The sequence below is a fragment of the Anolis carolinensis genome, chromosome 1, assembly GCF_035594765.1.
Source record: "Anolis carolinensis isolate JA03-04 chromosome 1, rAnoCar3.1.pri, whole genome shotgun sequence".
NCBI classification, from domain to species: domain Eukaryota; kingdom Metazoa; phylum Chordata; class Lepidosauria; order Squamata; family Dactyloidae; genus Anolis; species Anolis carolinensis.
In genome coordinates, this window is record NC_085841.1 from 349,847,668 (window position 1) to 349,866,881 (window position 19,214).

At 39.8% G+C, this 19,214-nt stretch overlaps 1 protein-coding gene across 3 annotated transcripts in view; it reads left to right on the forward strand.

Moving 5' to 3' along the window:
* The window catches only part of amn (amnion associated transmembrane protein), a 129,796-nt gene that overhangs the window by 99,909 nt on the left and 10,673 nt on the right, over positions 1 to 19,214 (forward strand). For 2 of the 3 annotated variants that reach the window (XM_062968510.1, XM_062968511.1), the window contains exons 10-11: positions 539 to 713; positions 6,912 to 7,032. In XM_062968510.1, coding sequence (XP_062824580.1) covers positions 539 to 713; positions 6,912 to 7,032 — 296 coding nt within the window. Of the gene's footprint in view, positions 1 to 538; positions 714 to 6,911; positions 7,033 to 12,378; positions 12,761 to 19,214 lie in introns of those variants that run through there. The other variant, XM_008115746.3, reaches the window with a different exon arrangement.

Genomic DNA, 19,214 nt, shown 5'->3' on the forward strand with positions numbered 1-19,214 from the left:
CTTTATCAGATTTTGTGGAGGAACAGTATCAAACTAGTAGCAGTTAGTGGAAGAATAGATCATTTGCTACTTTCCTTTGCTCACTCAACTACTACTTGTTGCCAGGAGCAAATTGGATGTAGATTATATTCATGCATTCTCTTGTCCTGGGAGGAAAGGGTGTTTTGACATTGCAACATAACGTTGTGAAAAGGTGTCAGTCCTGCAAGGTTTTTCACTGGTGTTTGTTCATTTTCTCTGTTTTCACTGGATTTCTAGAAAATGCTTCTCTCCTCTCCCCAAAGCAACATTTTAGAACCTGCTGCAGTATGTTTGCATTTTTTCCAGCCTTGCACAACAGAGAGAAAGCTTTTGGAACTGTTCATTCTCATTCTCTTGAATGAAATAAGTAAAGATTTATAACCTGGTAGCAAAACTCACTGGAGTGAGTAAATCAGCCAAAGAGGAATGGCAGAGAGGAGCCATCTGGCAGGAAATGGATGACTTGCTCCATGCAAACGTATTGGACTTCTGATCTGAGCTGTGATATACTTTGCAGGGCAATCCTTTGGCATTGTGACTGGCAGCCTGAAAGCAGCAACTGGCAGTAACTGGGATGCTCAAAGGACAGATGGCCACACCAGTGCTACGATCGCTGCGACAGTTGTTGGTGTCGTCCTTCTCCTTTTGCTGATGGGAACTCTCCTGCTTCTCTACAGAAAGGGGATATTAAGGTAACAGGGCATATTCTGAAGCATTCGTGACCATTCGGAAAGTGTTTGTAGTATGATCTTTCTAGATCTGTGCCACTTCAAAAGGTGCTACAAGGGAAAGCACACGAAGACTCCCCCATGCTCTGTGATTATAGTCAAATTCTTGTATAGCAGGAAGAAAATTAAGATCGAATTTTGCTTCTTTCATAGACTTTGACAGAGCTTGGAAACATACATTATATATGTATGCCCACACCCACACCTTTCGTAGTGTAGTCTTTCATAGACCGTTATCTATTTATCTATCTGCCTATCTTTAGATTGCACCTCCTAAAATTTCTGCAGTTTGGAAGTTCTAGCCTGAAAGAGTTCCCTTTCCAAGCTTTTTTCACATCCTATTAATCATCAACACAGTAATAGAATGTTAGCCATAATCACATTAGTGCCCCTCCTGTTTTGGTTCAGTAGCCGCAACAGTTTCTGCTCTTGAGTTCCCAGATACTGTTGGACTTCTATTCTCAGATGCTGGAGCCAACATGGCCAGTGGTCAAGGATTTTATCATTGTATTCCAACAACAGGTGGTGACTCATATGTTAGAAAGGACTGCAGTAATACAACATTCAGTGCTTTGCATGAGAATGAAGAGAGATGCGAGTCACTGCTTTGTACACATACATCTGGTAACAATCAGTGAAGCAGTAGTTCACCCAAGTTCTCTGTTCAGGATTCAGAAAAATGTGAGTGTGTGAGTGAGTCATACCTTAGGGCAGTTCCATGAATTTCATAGGCTTTCCTTAGGCAAGGAATATTCAGAGATGGTTTGGCCACTTCCTTCCTCTGCAATATTTATTTTTATTATTTATTTATTACAATATTTATATCCCGCCCTTCTCAGCCAACAGGGGACTCAGGGCGGCTTACAATAAAATGCATATATAAAAATTATACAGTGCAATATAAATCAGTTAAAAAATTATTAACTTACATCAGTATTCATAAAACACATTATAAAATACAGGTAGGTGTGCAATAGAGCCTATAGCACCTGCAATTCATTGGCAATCTCATTGAAGATTGAAACAGAACTGATCATGTTAACTTCTAAGATCAGATGGGATCTGATAGGATGTTCAGGCCTTATTCCTCCCATTTTCATTTTTCTATATTGAAAGCATAGTTATAATTTTCACAGCTGTATAATGAAACAGATGCGGTTCCTCTACTTAATTTTTTTAATTGTGGAATTACAGGTCCATTACCATTTGCCAGATTAACTAGTATCAGTTCAAAGTTTTGCATAGTTCAAGCCAGGCATAGGCAAACTTCAGCCCTCCAGATATTTTGGACTTCAGCTCCCACAATTCCTAACAGCCAGTAGGCTGTTAGGAATTGTATGAGTTGAAGTTCAAAACACCTGGAGGGCCGAAGTTTGCCCATGCCTGGCTAAACTATCAATTCGTATTTTAAAAGTACCGTATTATACAAAAAAAAAGCAGATTTGCACCAGTACTCCATTTAAGTGTTCCTTAAGTGCTGGAATTCTAAGATATTTCACATGGGAGAATAAGCTTGTCGTTTTGAACTCTTTTAGGCTGTTTTACTAAGATAAACAAGTATGGTAGTTCACACTCCTTGGTGCAGAACAACCTCTTACAAAGATAATAAGTTGCCTAGGCATGTTCTATATTGTATGTAAGAACTCAAATAAACGATATCATCTCTTGAAGAATCTACACATCTCCAAACCAGACATATTACTAACAGGCACTGCAATACATTTTCTTGATATAACCAGCATTATCAGATATCAGTGAGAGCTGTTGCCACAGCCATATAAAGCCACTGGAAGCAATTATGAACCTACTTGCCCCGTATCCCTTTTGTTCTGTATTTAGACCCCAGCCCAACCTAGCATACTTATCTGCTCATCAGCCTATCAGGAGTCATTGATTATTTATACAAAACCTATTAGCTATCAATAAAGAGCTTTATTGGCGCCATTCATTCTTGTTTAGTTGCGTTTGTTGATTTTTTTTCCTTCTTGTCAGAGACAACTCTCTGACATAGTTTCTTGATCTCCCTAACTGACATCACATGCGACTCTGGTGATTACAAGGCTAAATTGCTCCTGGCCAGCTGTCTGGTTTTAATGGGTTATTTTTTAATCTCTTGTTTATATTATATTGCTACGGCTGAACATTGATTGGCTAAAAGCCCAGAACCAGATCTAAGAGGCCTTCTGTCTCTTTTAATTTTATTTCTATAGTTCATTCGTTAGTCAGGTGCACATATATATTTCCATTTTGTTGTGATGTGCCTTCAAATCACTTCTGGTTTATGGTGACCCTGAGTGATTTTCTGAGCCTGAGAGGTGTGACTTTTCCAGAGTCAACCAGTGGCTTTTCATGGCTGAGCTGGGATTCAAATCATGCTCAAACCACTTTGTTTCACTATCCCTTTTATTTTTAAAATTCCACCGCTGGACCCAAAACTGGCAAAATATACATATAAAATATGGCATCCAACTTATCTTAATTGTTCATCTAATGCCCTCTAGTTTTGCTGCATTCATACTGATGGGGAACCTTTGGTTTCTGTAACTATCCATTTGGATCACCATTTCCCTATACGCAGTCTTGTCTGTACAAAATAGTTTAGCTAGGCTTGATGATGATGATGATGATGATGATGGTGATGGTGATGGTGATGGTGATAATCATAATTTATTTATTAATTATCCACGTTTCCTTATGGCTTGAGGTGGGGTACAACGTAGTTAAAATACATTATATTATTAAAATTCAACTGGAGAACAACTGATTTGGAAACTATAGGTGTTTAAGTTTCTCTGAGAATATTTTTTTCAGGATCCCAATCAAACTCTATTTCAGAATCTGAGCATTTCGATCTTTGCTGATGGCAAACCAGCTCAATGACTTCATGACTTTTGTTCTCATGAATACTTGATTCCTCATTGACTCCAAACCTTCACCTGCCATTGGCCCTATCTTGGTTGGTTACATTTTGCTACATGGCTTTATCCCCTAATTGGGCTAATCTGCTGGGCCCAATTCTCTCTCTTTTTAAAGAAGTCCTCTTTCTTTGTTGGCTATTTAAGCTGTCAGCAGCAGTCCAACTCCATGAGGATTTATGGATCCCCCTTTACTTAGACACATCAGTCTTGAGCCACATCATTTTCTAGATTAGTGCCAGAGACCCGCAGCCAACATTATCCTTTCGCCATTTGGGGCAGACAGTTCAAAGGCACAGAGTCTTTCATGTGAGTGGATTGAGAGAGCTTGCCAAACACCAGAATGGCCAGCTCCTGATTGCAGATCTGCGGTCTCAAAAGAGCACGAAAACACATGCTGCAGCTATGCATGAGATATTGTGGCTGGTCATGGTGTACGCGTGCCCTTGGCAAGCATCCATCCAAGTCCCAGATGTTCCTTCAATACACTCTGAAGGATAATCCCAGTTCTCTATGTGTTCTACCAGCTGGCAAACCAATGCTCCATGCCCTGCGCATTTGTGCTGCTCCTGTTCATTAGTGCTAGTCTCCCACCCAAAACCAGGCAACAAAGCTCTTGGGCCCTGGTTGTTTTCCTTGCTAGTGTCAAACTGATTAGCATTTCCTAGCAATAAAACAGTTGACTTGTTTAATGTCTAAATAAAACCCTAAATTTTCATTGCCGATAACATAGTGTGCATGTCTCATGGCTTTGGGTGTGAAAGCAGGGCATTATTTTGAAACAACTTCTTTCTTCCAAACTTTTCCTCCCTTGGCGTCCATGAGAGGCTTGGAAGTTTGTGGGTAGGGAAACAAATTGTACTTTTCCTTTAAAGCACTTGAGAAATGAGGAAATAGATCTATTCCAATTTCATTTGCATGATCAATTTATTCTGGGATAATGATCTCTGAATTCGGTGAAACGTACTAATTGTTGGGCCATGAGCCAAAGATTGAAGCATGTCAGAAGACAGTCAACAAATCTAGGCAATATGAAGTTCTCTTGAATTACATTTTCTCCTCTCAGGATAATCAATTATGCCATTACTAACTAACTTGTAATTAATGATGTTTGGGTTTTGGAGTTCCTTGGACAAACCTGAGGTGTATCTAGATCAAGAGTGAGCAATCTCTTCTAGTCCAAGGGCTAGAATTTCTTGTACTCCTTGTATTCCAATGGTGAGCAGGGCCACCATCAAAAAGATAGGACCAAACTGCAGCATATTGCAGTCTAAAGCTCTTACTGCCAGTTACTAAGATTTTGGATTAGTATTTCATTATTTCAGTATGGAAAAACTGGGAGTCTATTATAGTTTCATAGAATTTGAAGGTCACCAAGGTCACAACATCTGTTATACAGCTCCAATATGTTGATGACAATGTAGTCGGTGTGCATTTGGAAGAAGAAGCATACGAGAAGCTCGGCCTCTCATTGAACATTGAGAAAACCAAAGAGCTCTTCCAGAAGTCACCAGTCAATCCCTCTCCAATGCCAGAAATACAGCTTAATGGTGTAACATTAGAAAATTTTTGATCATTTCCGCTACTTGGCAGCCACCTCTCCACAAAAGTCAACATTGACACTGAAATACAACACCGCCTGAGCTCTGCAAGTGCAGCATTTTTCCGAATGAAGCAGAGAGTGTTTGAGGATCAGGACATCCATACGGATACCAAGATACTTGATTATAAAGCTGTTGTCCTCCCAACCCTGTTATATGTCTGCGAAATGTGGACTGTCTACAGACATCACACTCAACTCCTGGAACAATTCCATCATGGTTGCCTCTGAAAAATCCTGCAAATCTCTTGGGAAGACAGGCAGACAAATGTCAGCTTGCTGGAAGAAGTAAAGACCACTAGCATTTAAACAATGTTCCTACACCATCAACTCTGCTGGACTGTCCGATCACCAAATGCCCAATCACTGTATCTGAAAGCAGTTACTATACACCCAACTCAAAAATGGAAAACAGAAGGTTAGTGGACAGGAAAAGATATTTAAAGATGGGCTTTAAGCTAACCTTAAAACTGTGGCATAGACACCAAAATCTGGGAAGTCCTGGCCCTTGCGTGATCTAGGTGGAGTTCAGCTGTGACCAGCAGTGCTGTGGAATTTGAAGAGGCCTGAATGGAGGGTGAAAGGGAGAAATGTGCTAAGAGGAAGGCACATCAAGCCAACCCTGATTGGAAACCGATGTCCTCACTGTGGAAGAACATGTGGATCAAGAATAGGTTCCTACTGTCATCTATGTACCCACCGCTAAGACACTATACTTGGAAGGCCATCATACTTGGACAATGAGGGATCGTCTAACTGGAGAATTGGAAGCGACTGTAAGGACTATCCATTCCAACTCCAGGAATATACAACTCTTGAGAGATGCCCATCCAGCCTTTGTTTAAAGTCCTCCAATGAAGGAGAGTCTTTGTCCTTCTGAGTCAATCAATTTCATTGTTGAAAACCTCTTGCAGTCAAGAAGTTCTTCCTAATGTTCAGGTGGAATTCTCTTTTTTTGTCATTTGAATCCACTGATCCTGGTTATTGATTCTGGGGTAGCTGAAAAGAAGCTCATGCCATCATTTACATGGCATTCCAGTTGAGACATGGCTAGGCATTGATCAAGTGAGGTACAGGGAAAGCAAAAGCAGACGTAGAGATTGAAAATCTTACTTTGAGGCTACAACTCTCAGAACTCTCTTCCCAGCATATCCATTGCCCATACTAGTTTCGGGATTCTGATAGTTGTAATGATGCTCAAAATGACCTTTTCAATCTCTTGGCAGAACAAAAGATAAGATTTAGGTTGGAGCATGGAGCAATGATCTTTTTTAGTCAAGCGGCCTTTTAGTTCAGAAAGCTTTTAAAGAAGGGGGTGAGGCTCCTGATATAATTCCTTTTTATTTTTGAATGGTGGTTTATCTTTTAAAGTGTATTTTAAAATCATTTTTGTATAATCAATTGTTTGATCCCATTGTGATGCTCACTTTTTTGTATGTTCTTAGCTTATTTGCTTTGAAAATTGTAAGCTGCCTTGAGTCCCAATTTTGGAAACTCAAGACACCTTATAATGTGAAACGTAGAAAATAACGTTAAACCTGGAAAATGACTAAATATAACAACCATCCAAGAAGTTTTAAAGATTTAAATGACATCACCTGGCAAAGCTGTTTCTTTTAATTTCCCACATTTATTTTCTTTTTTTAGATCTCGACCCATCTTGCACATTAGCTTCCCTTGGCACCGCCAAAGGGACCTAGAGCCTTCAGAAGAATCAAATGACAGAGGATTTGATAATCCCATGTTTGACACTCCATCCACCCCAGAGGTAGGAATCCTGGTTTGTTTTTCTGTTTATGAATGAACACAGCAATACAGCCATTGTGAGCACAGAGAGCCAAAGCCAGAGACACTCCCTTATCCAACTTTCTTTTGGCAGAGTGCTACTTGAGGGTTTTTTTCACAGCTTAGGAAGTTGTTTCCCCCCAAAAAAGAACAAGAAAGAGAAGGCACTCCTGTACTATAGCATTTTAAAGGGGGGAAAGTATATGGAAGCAGAAGAAAAATAGCTTTAGCAAACCATGTTGTTTATTTAACTGTTGAAAACATTCTAATGGAGATCCAAGAAATTGCTGCAAACTGCTAACAAAGAGAATCAAACGAGCATGCAGTGGATCATTGCTATCTGCTGGGGTTCAGTCCAATGTCAAAATCCATGGATACTGAATGGTTTAGTAAAATAGTGTCTCTTAGATAAAATGAGAAAATCAAATTTTATTTTTAGGGGATTTTTTTTGCTTTGTTTTGAAATATTTTCAAACCATGGATGATAGAATCCATGAAAACCCAGGAAAGCCTTACACTGTTAAAAGTCATAGTTTCTTTAGGGCAACCATAGACAGAAAAAAAAATGCATCATAGAGAAAAGAGGAAAATGTCTAATCAGTCTAAGACAGTGATTCTCTACCTGTGGGTCCCTAGGTGTTTTGGCCCACAACTCCCAGAAATCCCAATCAGTTTACCAGCTGTTAGGACTTCTGGCCAAAACATCTGGGGACCCACAGGTTGAGAACCACTGGTCTAAGATAACCCATAAACTATGCCAGGAAAGTGCACCGGTTGCTCAGAAATAATTGATTTTTTGGCCAGGCTTCCTTCTGTTAAATGTTATTTTCCAACTTGTGGCTAGTTGCTAGAGGGAAATTAGCCTTAGAGGTTTCTGCCCATAGGCATGGGAAGCAAGGACTCCAATGATGAATTTCCCCATTTGAATTCCATTTATTGATTTATTTTTTTAACTACTGTACAGAGTGTAGTGGGGTCTCCTTCTTTTGAGGTTTTGAAACACAGGCCAAGTGACCATCTATTGAGAGTGCTTTGATTGTGTGTTCTTTCATGGCAGGGGGTTAGACTAGATGACCTTTGGGGTATCTTCCAGTTCTGTTTGTATGATTTTATGTATTTGTTCCCTGCTCTTTATTGTGAGATTGCAGAGCATCCTAAAAATAAGACAATGTAAATAATTAAAAAGAACTCCAAATTAAAACCATAAAATATAATTTAACCAAGGTAAAACATATTAATCAACAAGTTAAAAGAGCGTAGAGTGTTGCAACACTTCAAAGAATTTGTTTACAATATTTGGAAATTAAGCCCCACAGACTCATTTAAAAAACGTATTTTGACTTGACAGTGGAAAGAAGCCAAAGCTGATGCCAATGGAACTTAGGTTTGCTAACACTGTGCTGACGCAATGGACAATATCCCTTCCAGTAGATCACATTTTGGGGGCAGAGATATAGGAGCCAGTGTTGTGATTTGAGAGTGATGACTCTGGTGACCAGGGTTGAAATCCCCCCACAGCCATAGAAACCCACTGGGTGATCTTGGCTGAGTCACACTCTCTAACTTCAGAGGGAAGGACAGGGCAAACTCCGTCTGAACAAATCTTGCCAAGAAAACCCTTTTGTAGGTTTGTAGGTTTGTACAATCACTACAAGTCCAGAATGACTTGGAGGCAGACTACGACAGCAACCAATAATATATAGAGATGGAAGTCCATGTTTTGAGGTCCCAATCCCTTCAAGGGCTTTGAATGTTGGCTGGCCTCCTATTAGATAGCTTAGCTATGATGATAACAGCGAAATTTGCAATATTGTCACTATTTCATGTTCACATTTACAATTGTGGAACCATTGCCATTACTTCTAATGAGCCTAGAAGGAAGGTGTCCAGCTTTCTCCTTGCAGCATCTGTGGCGCAAACAAGGACACCTTAAGGGACCTGCCACAACTCCCTATTGCACAACAGCCCACTGGTGGGAATGGTTTGGATGCATCATTCACCGCCTCGCTTGCCCAGCAACACATAGGATCATTGAGTTGGAAGAGACCACAAGGGCCATCCAATCCAACCCCCCCCCCCCCCCCGCCGCCATGCCGTAACATTATTCCTTCCCTTGTTTTTTTTAAGTTGAGTTTTAGGGAGACTGATCTGGAGATGGAGAGTAACCACAATGTTATAGCTATAGCCCCCATGTAGGATCTAAGCCATCATCACCAGGACCTTGAATTGTGTCTGGAAACAAGTTCACAGAAAGAACATGGCTCTTGCAGGAGTAAGCCCAGAGTATCCAGTGGAAGCTGATATCTCTAGTACCAGTGAAGCATACAGATATACCATGTTTATTCAACTACAGGTTATTTTCCTCCTTTCAGTCAACCCAGCGCCATAAATTTTTAATCTTCGATTTGCAAGTTTAAAAAAATAGGTTCTGCTTTTCAACCATTTCAGCTATTTGACATCACCTTTATCCCTAATCTATTGAATAAGCAAGGGATGCCTGTAAATCAGTTCTGTGTTTACTTTAAACTCAATGAAGCTATCCAAAGTGCTGAGCCTATTTGCAAGAAGGTTGGGATTCAGCACCTTGGATAGCTCATTATGAAGTTTAAACCAGGGCTTCTTAAACTTTTCCAACTTGTCACCCCTTTCTGCCTGACAATTCTTGTAATCAACCCTGGGTACATACATAAATATATACAATAGGTATTTAAAATCAAACATTTACCAATAATAGCATTTTCAAGGCTTGCTAAACAGGCTGATTTGCCTTTTTATGAGGAATGGATGAAGCTTCTTCTGCAGAGTCCACAGTAAACACTGCATGTTGTTGCTAACAGATTTGTATAAATGTCTAAAACAGACACTAGGTGATGTTCAGAAATCTTTTGCTGGTCCCAATTTTTTCCCAACCCCATTTTTTCTTACATTTTGGGTAAGGACCCACTGTTTAAGAAGCAGTTGCTTAAACTGCAACCCGGTTTGCATTTAGTGTGACATTGACATCTCAGGCCTTCATTACCAACATTACCTCATGGCCCTTGGGACCCTCACATGAACCATAGAACTGAAGCATTAAAATAATATTGCCTTTCCATTGAAAAAAGCCCTCTGAAGACATTTTACAGATAAAACATTAAATGATGGAAAATGTAAAATATGATTAACTGAAACAGCGGCCCCCAGACATTTTGCTTCAATACAAATCCACAAAATAAAAATGACAGTAATACATAAAACCACAGCTTTTGAGAGTTAAGCCAACTTCACTTATTCAGCTAAAAGCAGATTGGAACATCCCAGTCTTTAAGCCAGTTAAAAACATCAAAGGGTGAGCAATTGAGACAGAAGTTGCTTTTTGCATGGTTCTGAACTCAGCTTAGAAAAGTTTTTTTTTTTTTGAGGAGCGTGGAACTGTAGCTATCAGAATCTGTAACCTGGGGAATTCTGGTATGACTTCTCCTCTTCATCAGTACAGATTAGAAACATATAAAACCATCACAACACACACACACACGCACATGCACTTTAATAAAATACGAAATATAAAATCAACCAAGTGGAACACCATAAAAAGGTCAATGCAGCCTATTCCTAAAACTCAATGGACAAAGTTTTGATCTGTTAGGAAAAGAAGAACAAGGAGGAAGCTGTCCTAGCTTTTCTAGAAAGAGAGTTCCGAAGTTTGGTGGCAGCCGCAAAGAAAGCTCTCTCCTGAAATGTTGTTGAAGAGAAAAGAAGAGCCTCTTAATACCTTAAAACATATTCATATAGTGAAATATGACCTCCAAACAGCTTGGATTGTAGCTACATACATAAGATTTCTAAGCTCTGGTTCTGAGACTAAGCTTCCATAAACATAGATGGATTCCAAAGGAAAGCAAAAGAGCTATTGGATATGCTTCTCCTCGCTGGGTGAATTCCAGATAAATCCAAAGGAATGGGTATGAGGAAATACTTTATTAGGACTTCTAGATAAGAAAAACATTATTTGGAAAGCCCAGATTTTGTTCCAGTAAAAACCACTGTTATTATGGAGAGCCACATGTGGTTTTCTTCATCCTGAAGAGCTCCTGAACTTTTAATGCACATTCTCCAGGTCAGTTTAAATCAACCCAGTACTTGCCTCTGTGTTTGCTGATACATTCTTTATCCTTGGACCTAGCAAAATGATCACCACCAGTAAGTGGCCCTTCCAAGCAAATGAAAGAGTAAACGTAGCACTAAAATAAAGTGATCCCAATACTTTGTGGAATATTGTTAAAGCACTATAGCACTTTGACTAGTGTTGGAAGAGACCTCATGGGCCATCCAGTCCAAACCCCTGCCAAGAAGCAGGAAAATCGCATTAAAAGCAGACAGATGGCCATCCAGCCTCTGCTTAAAAGCCTCCAAAGAAGGAGCCTCCACCACAGTTTGGGTCAGAGAGTTCCACTGCTGAACAGCTCTCTCAGTTCAGAAGTTCTTCCTAATATTCAGGTGGAATCTCCTTTCCTGTAGTTTAAAGCCATTGTCCCGCATGACCTTCATGTTTGAGGGTGCTTTGAATGAGATTTTCCTCCTTCTTGGCAGGGGGTTGGATTGGCTGGCCCACGAGGTCTCTTCCAACTCTGTGATTCTATGATTCATGTTTAGACTTGGGCCCCATCTCCAAGATATCTCATTATGTATTTGCAAATATTCATACACACACACACATATATATATAAAAGAAAGAAATCCAAAGCACTTCTGGAGTATTTTGGATAAGGCATGCAGTACTCAAACATCATGCTTTCCTTACTTTCTTTGCTCTCTGATCCATGGCAGAAAATGTCCAACTCCTCAAAACGTTAGATCAGGGACCAAAATATTTATTAACTTCATTAAGTACAGAATTGAGTGCTCATGATCAGAATTATTGCATGAAATGGCATCCTTGCGGAGGCCCTGTTTTGGGACCTCATCCAAAAGAGCGCAAAACAAGAATAAAATTGATGATTAAGTGCTCACCATAATGTGGAGAGTTTGGTCCTTACAAATGATAGAAGTGGAAAGGTTTTGTGCGGCCTAAGCAACTTTGCATTCACATTACAGGTTGGCCAATAAAAAAGTATTTAGAGTATAAAATCCAGTTTTTTTAAAGTTCTGAAATGGGTTATCATGTGCAGAGCAAACGAACAGCCTTGAGCATTGCTTTGTGAAATATAAGTGCTGCGTTGACAGTATGGATTCCTCTCAGCTCACAAGATCTACTTTCTCTTCAAAGTATTTAAGCTCTCAAGTTAATATTTTTCACCCAATGTATTAAACACTTCTCTCTCCCGCCCTTCTCTTTCTCCCTCTCCCATAGGCTTTAGCTGTTGTGTGCTCTGTGGAGGGGACACCGGAGAAGATGGGAGCCAAAAATAGCGAACTTTATTACATTAATCCCTTATACGATGAAACAGAACTTAGTGCTTAAAATCAAAGCTGTCATTCTGGCTAAGTCTCCATCAGCTGTATTTCACATGCTGTTTCTATCAGTAGCTCAAGCTTCCAGAGGTAGACCATAAAATCAACCTCATGCAGAGAGACCATTCATTTCAGTGGGGATTGTGCAAAGGAGCTTCCCAATGCATCATACCCATTTTTTTTGGGGGGGGGGAAATTCTTGTCTTAAATGATAAGTTAATTGTGTAATGGCAGTCTAGCCAAGTACAATATTCATGGAAATAAAACTGTTTGCAAATTCATTCATCCTCAGCCGTGGTCTATGTTAAATTATTTGAAGTTTAGTTAGTGACATAGCAGGTAAGAAACCCCAAAAATATACCATGGCTTAAATCCAATTGAACATTAAAGTTCAATCCCTGCTAGCACAATTCCAGTGTACTTTGGAAGTGATAGAGATATAATTCAGCTGAGACTGAAAATGCATCTGTTTGTACAAGTAGGAGTAAACAAGGAGTAAATCCTCTTTAAATTACTTCACTCTCTTTTCAACCATGGCATTGTGGAAGGAATCTCAGGAATTATACCTACATGGAAAGGACAAGCAGAAAATCAAAGCCAAAACCTCCTTTTCTCTCCCTTGTGTTGGGAGAGTGTTTCTCTTCTGTCCCAAATCTTACAACAGCACAGGTGTGGGTTTGTGTACAAGAGAGAAAAAACGAGGAGTTCCCATACTATGGTGTTGTACCATTTTAGCAACAGAGACTCTGGAAAGAACTAGGTCTCCCACCCACTGACCCCCCAAAATCAGTGTACAATAGCACAATTGAACTTTCCACTGCCGTATAATGCAGTTTCAAACTTCATTATGTGAATCTGCACTGACCATGCAATGCAGTTTCAAACAACCATATTGAGACAGAAGGAAATGAGATCAGTAATTATTTTTTTTTTGTATTAGTAAAATAACTGCTTTTAGCCTTCCATGGAATACCAACAGAAGATCAACAACATTATGCAATACACTCCAGCAGAAGATGTTATTATCAAGAATCAATTGCAATATACCTGCCTTGTACTATAAGGCTCTCCGCAAGATTGCATTTCAAGGAATTACTCTTCAATGAGTTCGACATCCAGTAAGGGTTCATATCTTTACTGCAAGAGTTTGGCTTCCCTAATTCTTCTAATACTTGATAGCTTTAGTATACTCAGGAATTGAAGTTTTGTCTCTTTTGTAGTAAGTCTATGCTTTTTGTGCATTCTCTTAATTTAATATTATGAAATTTACAATGTGCCATCATACAGATATGGATGTGCAAGAGTTGCACAATCAGCTTTGCAAGAGCTTGCACAGTCAGTAGAACAATATTTTGCATGAGTATTTAAAATTAAATGCTGTTTAATAGACTATCCTTGTACTAACTCTGAAATTGTACAATGACAAGCATAGCATGATGGACCTCACACTGATGCAATAGCATAGAGCAGACTTGTCCAACCAAATGAAGCCAAATACAAATTTTTACACTTAATACAATGAGATTTTCTTTTGTAACTGAATGGAATGGAATGGAATAATCAAGGTATGTTATGTCTACAAATATCAGAGTGTTAACCATAATTGACATTATAATTGCAAACAATTTGGCCAGAAGAAACAAAAAGACTGTTAAATTTACTAATGAAATAAAGAGCAAGGGGACCCTGTTACGTTATTGCATGCAATGAATTGTGGAAAAGAATTCACGTGTGTATTCTGTACTAGGCAAAGCACTGCTGCGCGCCATATGCTCTTGCTATTTGTGGCCCAAGGCAGCTATGAATACAACCAATACAAAATCGTGGCTTCAGTTTTATGTCAGTGTGCAGCCCAAGACAGTTGTTGTTCTTCCAATGTGGTCCAGAGAACCCAAAAGATTGGACATCCCTGGCATAGATTAATATAGGCAGAAATCTTGTAACTTTATAAGGAGGGGAAGAGAATGGAGATATCTAGAGAAACACAAACACACACACACACACACACACACACACACACACACACACATCAAAACAAAGGTGTTTTCACATGCCTGAGGGTAAGTATGCTTTGAACTGCATGTTTGTTGAGTGTATATTAAATCAGTTGAAACTACAATCTATCTATACACATAATAAAAGTGAAAAATGTGTATGTGTGTATGTGGCAGAGGTGTTCACTTACACAGACAGCCTCCCGCCTCCACAAATAGCTATAGTTCTCACTGAGCAGGAGACACCAATGGCCCTCCTTCCAAAGACATGCAAGTTATAGTGAGAGCCATGAACATGTAGCCCAAACCCTGCCAGTGCCCTCCACAAACACCATTCTTCCCCCACTCAAGTGAAGGCTTTCACGCAGGGACAATTTCATCCTAGAGGTTCTGTTTTTCCTCCAGAATAGACATCCTAGGGTTCCTTAATTTGCATGACCCTGCCCACTGCCTCTCCCTTAACCCTTGCCTACCCTTTCCTATGGCATACAGTTAACAGAAGAATTGATCAACAACTGAACAAGAGGTTTGAGAGAATTCACCATGATTTACAAAAGTTGTATTTGACCTACATCCAGAGAGCACTGTTAACCCAACCAACGATGGATCTGGATCAAACTTGCCTTGGATGATGGGACTTGTAGTACTTTCACTGATTCTGTGACTCCCACCAACAATAGACTGAGACCAAACTTAGCACAGAGAAACCCCATGACCAACTGAACATACCCTGTTTCATAAAATCATAGAATCATAGAATAGTAGAGTTGGAAGAGACCTCATGGGCCATCCAGTCCAACCCCCTGCCAAGAAGCAGGAAATCGCATTCAAAGCACCCCCGACAGATGGCCATCCAGCCTTCTGTCGGAGGTGCTTTGAATGCGATTTCCTGCTTCACGATTTCCTCGAAAATAAGACATCCCCTGAAAATAAGACCTAGTAGAGGTTTTGCTGAATTGCTAAATATAAGGCCTCCCTTGAAAGTAAGACCTAGCAAAGTTTTTGTTTGGAAGCATGCCCACTGAACAGGACACCAGAGCATGCAGGATCGGTAAATGTATATACCATAGATTGTTGTACATGGAAATAATGGTAGTAAAAAGAAATTCTTGATAGGATTCAGTTTGTCTGGTTATGCTGGTTTCTGATGACAACTACTGTGCAATATATGAAAAATGTTCAATTTTTTTGTTCAACAATCAATACGAATTCTTCTTCATGGAAAAATAAGACATGCCCTGAAAATAAGACCTAGTGCAACTTTAGGAGCAAAAATTAATATAAGACACTGTCTTATTTTCAGGGAAACACGGTACTGAAGGGGTTAGTGGGAATGGACCTTGATTTTGAGAGCTATAGTTCACCTACATCCAGGGAAACGGTGACCCCCCCACCAACAATGGACTGGGACCAAACTTGGCACACAGACCCGACATGGCCAACTGTGCATACAGGCCTGGTTTGGAGGTGATTGACCTTGAATCTGGGAGTTGTAGTTCACCCTTATCCAGAGAGCCTTGAACCCAGCCGACTACAAATCTGGACCAAACTTGGCACGCAGACCCAACATGGCCAACTGTGAATACTCTCAGGCTTTGGGGGTGATTGCTCTGGGAATCTAGGAGTTGTAGTTCACCCTTATCCAGATAGCACTGAACCCAGCCAATGGCAAATCTAGACCAAGCTTCAGTGATATTGTCTAACATACCAAAACAAACAATGCCTTCTTCTAATAACCCGGGCACCGTCGAGTCCCCAAGCTAGTATACAAATAAAATTAACCCTGTGCAAAATGGCTTGTCATTGACTGCTTCAGGCTCCAGTGCTTTAAAGAGGCATTGTGGAAGTCATTGTCTAAACAATTTCCAATTGTATTTTCCTGTCTCGCTCTCAGCTTGAAATCAAGACAAAAAGAACTCTCACCAAATGTACCAAGCGTGTGTTTTCTCCCTGAAATGTTAGTGTGCATACAGGGCAAGCTGGGCTGCCAATCCTTGCTTTGTTGTATATTTCCTTGTCTCTTAATTTCCTTCACCATCACACAATGTGTGTGAACTGTTTCCCTTGGAAACTGCTTGTCAGTGCTCGTAGTCCTCATATTCATGTTGAGCTGCACACAAAAAACCAGCAGTTCCAGCTAGAAATCAATAATGGTAGACATAACAGCAGCACTCTCAAACGTTTTGGAAATGGTCGCTTCCGCCAAAGATGCTCTCCATCAAAGTTCTGTATTCGTAGAAGTCCTTCTTGAAGAAGGAAATGGATGCAAATTTTGCCATTTTCTCCATTCAGGCAATGATGGCTGTGCACTGAAAAAGAGGCCCAGCATTGATACATTCCAGTGTCATTTGCTATTCCTCTTGCAGAGATTATTTAGATTTTCTAGGCAGGATTCTAAGCCAGTATCTCTTATTCAGTCCTTTACTTAAATGTCTGGAACACTTCAATTTTTCATTTCCACTGACACTAGGTCTTGTCATTTTCTTGGAATTCTCTGATGATTTTTTCTGATGTCAGAAAAAAGAGAGAAAGAATCTGCTAGGATGGGGAGAGGGCAGAGCGGAGAAGAAGGGTGCCGTTGAGAGAATTCAAGGATAGATTTGCACATGTAAATGCATCTCTTGAAAACTGAGATGATAAACTGAGATGAATGCTCTTCAGACAAATTTCGATAGAGTGGGATGAAGATAAGAGCTTTTTTGAGTGGCAGCAGGTTGGAATGCATGGCCCTTGTGGTCCCTTCCATGATCCTAAGATATGCGCTTCCGGAGAGCTCTGGAGACCAGAAATTCTCATTTTAAACAACTTGCAAGTCTTCCACCTCTGAATAGGTATTGTCATTAACCAGAAGTGGACTTCTGGTCACTTCCAATTTGTCAAAGGCTTTCATGGCTGGAATCATTGAGTTGCTCTGAGTTTTCCGGACTGTATGGCTATGTTCCAGAAGCATTCTCTCCTGACATTTTGCCCACATCTATGGCAAGCTTCCTCAGAGGTTGTAAGATCTGTTGGAAACTAGGCAATATAGCAAAAGTTTAGAAGAGACAGGAAACCCCCTCAGTAGAAAATTGGATGTTGAGGCTAATCGATATTAAAAATATGGATTTATTAACACAAATTATATCACAGAATATTTCATTGAAACATAAGACAGATTGGACTAAATTAAGACAATACCTGCAAAGGGTAAAGATTGAACTTTTATGAAACAGGTTTACAAGCAACCTTAAGCAACCTTAGGCGGTAGGATGTTCACAGATGTTCGCCGGATAATATTATGAAATGAAGAAAATGTTTTTCGTGGTGCAGAGGATCTGGAAGGATACATACTTTGTTGGGTGTGTTGTTGGGGTTTTCCCTTTTTTTGTTTCTTTTTTTTCTTGTATTTTCTTATAATCTGTCTTTCCTATACCTGTTTATTGTTCCCCCACTTTTTATGTACATTCAAAACTATAAATAAATTATTTTTTTTTAAAAAAGAAGAAACTAGGCAAGTGAGGTTTATATCTCTCTGGAATATCTAGGGTGGGAAAAAGAACTCTTGCCTGTTTGAGGCATGTGTGAATGTTGCAATTGGCCACCTTGATTAGCATTGAATAGCCTTGCAGCTTCAAAGCCTGGCTGCTTCCTGTCTGGGGGAGTCCTTTGTTGGGAGGTGTTAGCTGGCTCTGAATGTTTCCTGTCTGGAATCCTGTTTTTTTTGTTGTTGTTGTTGCTTTGTCCTGATTCAAGGACCAAACACAGTGCCCAAACACGAATCAGGGAACACTGCAGACTAATTCAACCAGAGAGGTCATCCATAGCATGAACCAACCTGGACACATATTATTTCAGAACACAGAAATGCTTGACCACTCTAACAACCACCATATCAGACTACAAAGAGAAGTCACTGAATTCCACAAACATGTGGATAATTTCAACATAAAGGAGGAAACCATGAAAATGAATGCAATCTGGCTACCAGTTTTAAAAGAACTCTAAAATCAGGACAGTAAATAAAGAACAACACAAAAAAATCAGGGAATTTTCCCCTTAAAGCCAAGACCAGCCACTTTGTCATTGTCTGAATTGCCTCCTCCCTTTCTCCTCTGCATTGGTTTAAACATTTACTTTCTGCCATCTTAAAATAGGCCAGAATTGGAGGGGCACTGGACCCCCAAAGCCCACCATAACGTATCTGACTGTGAGGCCAGGAATTTATTTAAATTCTGTCTCTTGTTTCTTTGACACATTCTGGGATCCTGGACAGTCTCTGGAGGGAGTGAAAAAGTGAGTCCAGGCTGATAGCTTGAATAATTACACTGGTCAAAAAACCTTTACATGAGACATTATTTTTGATAGTTTAGATAGATTTTTTGATGCTGTTTTCAAATCTGTTTTTAATTTTTCTGTAGCATGTCTAGTTTTTCTGATGCAATGTATTACATGTCAGCAACACTTGTGATTTGAACTGGATTATATGAGTCTATACTGCCATATAATCCAGATCAAAGCAGTTTGTCTGAATTCAGACACTAGATTATATGGCAGTGTAGATGTAGTCATAATCTTACTGAAAGTGGAGCAGTTACACATCTCGCTTGCAAATCTGTAGCTGCAATGCAGAATGGCAACACTTTTATTCCCTCATTTCCCACCCAAGTAATGTGTTAACTGGAGCGCATTTCTTCTGAGCTTTGCTCTTTTCTAACAGAAACACTTCATTTTTTTAAAAAAGGCCCAGCTACTGAATCTTCTG